Source organism: Molothrus ater, chromosome 5 (genome assembly GCF_012460135.2).
Source record: "Molothrus ater isolate BHLD 08-10-18 breed brown headed cowbird chromosome 5, BPBGC_Mater_1.1, whole genome shotgun sequence".
Taxonomy (NCBI): Eukaryota; Metazoa; Chordata; class Aves; order Passeriformes; family Icteridae; genus Molothrus; species Molothrus ater.
Genome location: NC_050482.2, coordinates 55,899,348 through 55,905,682, shown reverse-complemented (window position 1 = coordinate 55,905,682; position 6,335 = coordinate 55,899,348). Strand labels below are relative to the sequence as shown.

The window sequence follows — 6,335 nt, the reverse complement described above, 5'->3', positions numbered from 1 at the left end:
TGAAAATGGAGCTTGAATTTGTAAAAGGTCTCATGTGGCTTATGCCAGGAGGCTGCAGTTGACGTCCTTGCTAATTATTTAGTTTTGCAAAGTGGTTTTGTAACTGGTATTGGTCCCACCCCGGTAAATTCTCATTTGCAGTCTAAAAGCCTCTGCTACAGGCAACACATTGTTGTCACAGGAAATGAAATTTATTTACTGTTCCAAAGGAGAGTTTCAATAAAGTTCACGGAAGTGTGCACTGCCATTCAAAAGAGCCTTTCCAGCCTGGTCATGTGTGCCCTCTGCTTCCCTTCTGCTGGTACTTGCCCTTGGGTGACTTCATGCTCAGTCACACTGGAAAGCTTGGGGGGTGATTTTGGTTTTTGTTTGTTGGGTTTTTCTTTTAGTTGCCAAAGTGACTGTAGAAAAGCAGCTGGAGGTGAGGGACAAGAGTGGGTCTGGGTGACAGAGGGGATTTGCTGGGGTTAAATCTCGAATGAAACTCAGAAAATTGTCTCTGCTACATTCTGCTCTGAATGTGTCCTGCCTCTGTGTCAGGTCAAGCCTGCAAATCTGTCCCATATAAGCTGGATGTGCAGCTCCTGAGCCAAGCTGTGTTGGTTTGAATGCGCTCCTTTGTTGGGGCAGGGGCACAGACAAAGGTTGTGTGTGACTTTGGGGACCCAGCAGTCCCGTTAAAATCAGTGTGATCACTTCAGGGGCTTAAACAGGACCAGACCCTAGCACTAGAAACTCCTTAGGACCTGTTTTTAACGTGTATTCCACAACCCCCTTATCACGCTGCTGTGAAATGATAAGGAATAAGAAACTCTCCCTGTGGGATCCCAACCGAGTGTCTGGTTTGGGGCGTTTCTCTGCAGACACACCGTGCTGATGGCAGCAGCAGTGCGGGGACACCTGAGAGGTGGTGGCTTAGCAAACACAGAGCCTACGGCCCCTTCTCCTCGATCCTCCCACAAAGGGGATGTCAGACCCGACCGGCCACATGACAGGAGGAGAAAGCAGGCTGGTCTGCCAGAAGGGGCGCATGGCTGCAAAATTAGGCGGCACACCTGAATAGAGCCAGCAAGGAATTACGGTGCCCTGACAAATGGCACATGCTGAGCGTTCGCCTGCAGTTGTGTCCAATTGTTGCAGAATGTGTACTATATAAAACTGTTCCTAAGACAGGATCTTTGTGTGCTTTCAAGCCTAACACCACTCTGGCCCGGCTGTGGTGGGACCGGGGGTGTTGTTTTGCCGCTAATGCTTTTTACCCATTTTTCCTGGCACCCGCGTGGGTCCGGCGTGCCAGATGCTCCGGGAGAGGGGCCCGGCCGCAGGTGATGCTCGGGTGGGCTCGGTGCCCGCCCCCGGCACCCGGGGGTGTCCGAGGCTCGTCCCGCCCCCGCCTCCCTCGGACTTCCCGGCCGTGGCAGGGCGCTGTGGCCGCGGCAGCTCCCAGCCCGCCCCCAGTGCTGCGAGCGCACACCGCGGGCTCGTCCCGTTCGCTCGGGCGACTGATTCCCCGCTGCCGGACTTGGTTCGGCTCCGCGGGCCCCGCAGCCGCCGGGCGGGATCGGGGCGGGCTCCCCCGGCGAGCCCCGGCAGAGCCGATGTCCGCCGCGCCCGTCCGCTCCCCGACGCTGCGGCCGCACAGGATGAAGAAAGAGGAGTCGTTCCTGGGCAAGCTCGGCGGGACCCTGGCCAGGAAGAAGAAAGCCAAGGAGGGTGAGTTCGCCGGCGCGGGGGAAGGAAGGAACGTGCTCGGGCCGGCGTGACTCGCGGCTGCTCCGCCGTCCCGGCCCGTCCCGCTCCTCCGCGGGAACAGCGGCGGAGCCCCCGAGCCGCGCTTTGTTCGGCGGCCCCGCGGAGGGGCCGTGCCCGCCCCCGAGAGCCACAACGCGCCTGGGCACGGGCGTGGGGGGCGGCTGGCAGGGATGGGGGAGACTGAAGGAGGGCGGGACATCAGCTCATGCCGCGTGTGCGGGAAGGTAAGCCCAGAACCCATTTTGTGCTATAAAATAAAATCCTGGTCACCAACGAGACTATGACTGTCGTTTTCTTGTGGTCTGAAAGCTGTGGACCCCGGAGGGAATGGTTAAGTCCACCCGTGTTTCATTCCAGGTCTGCTTCATCCATAGGCTTTATGTTGGTGTAGGCACTGTGCCCAGAGACACACCCATCCCACCTACCTCACTATGAAGGATTCCGCATGGGCATACATAGCCCAGGCCGTACGAGTGTGTCCGTGTGGGATGTCACTGCTCCGTGCTACCTAGGCAGGGAGGCAAGAGCCTTCCCTTCGCTGCAGAGAGCCCGGAAGCTCCCCAGCCCGAGCCCAATGGACCAGCCCCTACGCTGGGGGCTCAGCCCCTGTTGCACACCCTGACCTGGGGCATGGGCACATCTGTGAGGCCCTTGTCAGGGCTGTGCAGATAGCAGCCTTGTTGCTGTTGAAAAAGGGAGGTGTCTCATTGCTGAACTTGATAAAGCTGGCCCAGTCCTGAATGCTCAAAGTGTGCCTGTCCTCTGGGGATGGTGTCTGCTGCTTTCCCCAGCTTCCCTGACTCACCAGTGCTGGCTTTTGTGGAGGAGCTGCACAGACTGTGTTATCCCCAGACTCCCGGCATCTGCCAGCAGGAAATAAGTGTGTCCTTACCCTATGGCTTAACACAACTGTGATTTGATGGCTGGTTAAAACTGGCCTTGGTTTTGTCCTCATGTCTGCTGTGTGTAGGGTAGGGATGTAATTCAAGTTTCAGCCTCCTTTCAGCTGACTGTGGAGCATGTTTTGCCTGTACTGAGTCTATGAATTGCCAGCAGCATTCAGAAGACAGCTTTTTAATCTTGAAAAACACAATATTCGGCCTTGAAACCTGGTTCAAGGAAATTGCTTCCCTTTCCTTCTGCTGCCTGTTTTGGTGTGGCTTACTGGTGTTTCCTTTGTTATCCATTTTTAATCAAGTTTCCCTGATGTGGTTCTACTGAGGAGCAGCAGCACAAGCAGTTGTGTCTTCCTGAGATGATCTCATTTGCTTCCAAAGGAAGATGGTGGAAAAAACTCGTCTCTGGCAAGGAGGCCAAGCATGTGCTTCAAAAAAGTGCATGTCAAAGGTGGCTTCAAAGCTGAAACAGGTTGGCAGTTTCCCTTCTTAGGCACTTCAGCTTCACTAGGCCATGTTCTTGAGGTGGCCACTTACAGCAGGGGCCACCCACTGGTTTTGCTGAGTTTGCCTGTGGTTTTACCTACTTGTGTGGCCACAGCTCCTCGTGGCAATGGAAGGGCCTCTTTTGGTCATTGTGCCTGGTACTTAGTGGGGAACCACACCAAAGCCTCCCAGCCCTGCTTCTGTTGGTGTGATGGGGAGGAAGCTGCAACACAAGGGGCAGCTTTTCATGAGAGCATTCCTTCCAGTCTGAAATGCCACTGTCTGCAAGCCAGAGGAGCCACTGGTGTGACATTCCCTGGTGCTGCAGGGGCCCAGTCCCTTTGTTGTGAAGGGAAATGGCTTTTTTCCCTTTGTGGAGCAGCTCTCCAGTGGAGAGCTGCTGTCTCCATTGCACAGGCATGGCTGTCCCAGCCATGCCTGTGCAATGGGAGTGGGCCAAGGGGTAAAGAGTGATGAGCTGGGGGTCTGCAGCAGGGAGAGAGAGGCTGCAACATGCCTTGTGGAAGGACCTGGGCAGCCTCAAGAGCAAATTTCAGGGCTAGAAACTAATTTTCTTTTTTTTTAATGTGAGTGTGGAGCAAAGTAAACTGGAAGATCATCTGAGTGGTGTTCCTTGAAAGAGTTGGTAGAAGCAGATGTGTTCAGCATTTCCCCATGTGTTCAGCCCTTGGGAACTCCTGGCCTGTCTCCAGGTTTCTGCTGGGTTTGCCTGAGAGGACCAGCAGAGGTCAGAACGATCTTCCCAGAGTAAATCCTGTCCACGGCAAATGAGAATGCTGAGGCTGCCACAGCCTGAAATGATCCTTTCCTCCTCTGCCTCCATCAGCTCCAAAGGCTCCAGCCTGAGGGCTCTTTATACCTTCTGCTTGCTTTCACTGCCTATGTATTGCAGCTGTTACTGTCCCAGCTGTGCTCATACAGTGACCTTTAATGGGGTCTTTGTGAGAGCTAAAATGCACTTATATCAATCCTTTTCATTTTTGTGCACAACTTCTGAGCCATGCAGCTCAAAGCTCCTTGTAATGATATTGAAAAAGTTCTCATTTGTGGTTTTCGTTTCTTTAATCACAGGTCGTAAATAACCATTATATGCAGCTGCTAACAATGAGCATCTAAATTTAAATTTTTTTTTTTTTTTGGCTAATTACTTCATAACTTATTGCAATGCATTTTTGGGGAGAGTTTTTAGGCAGCCTTGACTTGAGAGAAAGAGCAGCTCGTGGGGAAGCCGTTTTTACCCTGGTTTCCTATGGAAGGCTGGTGAGTGATCTCAGTGTCTGTTTGGCTCCTCCCTTCCTCTTCCTTCCCAGGAATATTTTTAACCCCTAGTTTGGGTAAAAATGTCCCAGGGAGAAAAGTCTTGCTGATTATTAATGCCTGCAGGCTACGTCAAAATGGGTCACCGGTGAGTATAGGAACACGTCGGAGGAGCTCTGCAGTAGGAAAACCAGCTGATGAACTCAACCATACCATGATAGTACTGGAGAGCCCACTGGGGAGGGACTTGGCCAGAGAAACGACAGAAGAGGCCATGGGATAGCATGGAGGGAGATGTGTGTTCCTAATCTTACAATCAGTCATGATGCACATCCTTAGAAAAGTGGGATGTGTCAGTTCCAGTGCTCTGCGACCTCTTCCTCTTTGGTTTTTACTTCTCTCCCTGTTCCCCGTTTAGGCCACATGGAAATCTGAAAATATCTATGTTTGCCTGATGTTTATTGTTCCATGTCTCTGTCTTGGTGTATCTGAGATTTACATTAGGTATTAGGAAGAAATTTTTCACCTTGAGGGTGGTGAGGCCCTGGCACAGGGTGCCCAGAGAAGCTGTGGCTGCCCCATCCCTGGCAGTGTCCAACACCAGGTTGGATGGATGGCCTGGGCTAGTGGAAGGTGTCCCTGCCCGTGGCAGGTATGAGATGGGCTTTAAGGTCCCTTGCAACCCAGACCATTCTATGATTCTGTGATTTTAGTCCTTCAAAATGTGCCACCTGTTCAAGAGCTCCAAAATCTGCTTTAAGTACCTTAGAAAAATGTTGGGGTGCTGGCAAGGCCCACAGAGGATATAGTTTTTAAGCCAGATGATTCCTTAGCTTCTTTTCAGATTTTGTAGGTTTCAGGTAGTACTACATTTCAACTTCATCTGCAAAAGGAAGTTGAAAAATCTGCCCTTACATGTTTGTCAGAGTGATGCTGCTGTACTGAAATAAAGGAGGGGGTTTTGCTGCAAGCTTCACTCCCAGCCTTGTTGTTGCAAAGCTTGATTTTCTTTTCCTCATGACACGCTGTATGGAAGATCTGGGCAGCAGGTGTTTGGCTGAATAAGCTTTCTGTTATTGTATCTGTGTGTGTGTATAGCCAATATGGGGGACTCAGTGAGAGAAATAAAGCAGAATCAATTGCTTAGTGCTGTGTCCCAGTGACATGATGGAGGGTGGGCACAGGGCTGAGGAATCTCTTCTGGAAAAGTGCCATTCATTTGTGCCTGATGAAATCAGTAGGAGAGGGGAATGAAAGAGAGGATAGCACTGCAGAGGGCAGGATTATTGCAACAGGAACTGAATCTAGAGAAAGTTTTGTGCATTTCAAGGGGGGCTGAAGTGCTGTTCTTGGGATCCCTGTCTTGGTGTTACGGTGAGATGCCCTGATGGTGTCTCACCCCCTTCTTAATTTACTTTCTGAACTCACAGGATGTGGCAGTGAATTTTTAGGCAGATGGAGAGACAAATACAAAAGGAGTGGGGTCTAATTCTGTTGTCTTGCTTCACACGAGTACATTTGCTGCAGACTGAGAGGATGCTTGGCTGGAGAACTGTGTCTGTGCATTGTGATGTGCTACTGCTGCTGAAATACCCCCACAGAAGATGAGATGAGTGCTGGTTAAGTAGAAGGACTTGCTCTTTAAGAAAGGAATTTGCAGTTCCTCTCTGCAGTAGTAGTAGTTATGTTGAAGCTACACACTGTTCCAGATATGTGTGTATATATAGAAAGTCTGTGCAAACACACGTAGATAGATTCATATTTCAACCTTGATTTATTATCCTTTCTACCACTGATTTAGAAAGACCTAAATTTCCAGTTGGAATCTGTGTAGCCTAGTTGCTGTTTCTCCTGTAGAGCTCAGGCCTGATCAGGTCTGGCTGCAGTCTTGGTAGAGTGGTGCTGGTTTGGTTCTCTGTTCTA

General features: G+C 51.2%; 1 protein-coding gene across 2 annotated transcripts in view; it reads left to right on the top strand.

Moving 5' to 3' along the window:
- The first annotated feature begins 1,473 nt into the window (after positions 1-1,473).
- The window catches only part of PARVB (parvin beta), a 54,817-nt gene continuing 49,955 nt past the window's right edge, over positions 1,474-6,335 (top strand). Inside the window, exon 1 of one of the 2 annotated variants that reach the window (XM_036404983.2) lies at positions 1,474-1,713. In XM_036404983.2, the coding sequence (XP_036260876.1) occupies positions 1,599-1,713 (115 nt within the window). In that variant the 5' untranslated portion in view covers positions 1,474-1,598. Of the gene's footprint in view, positions 1,714-1,835; positions 1,977-6,335 lie in introns of those variants that run through there. The other variant, XM_036404985.2, reaches the window with a different exon arrangement.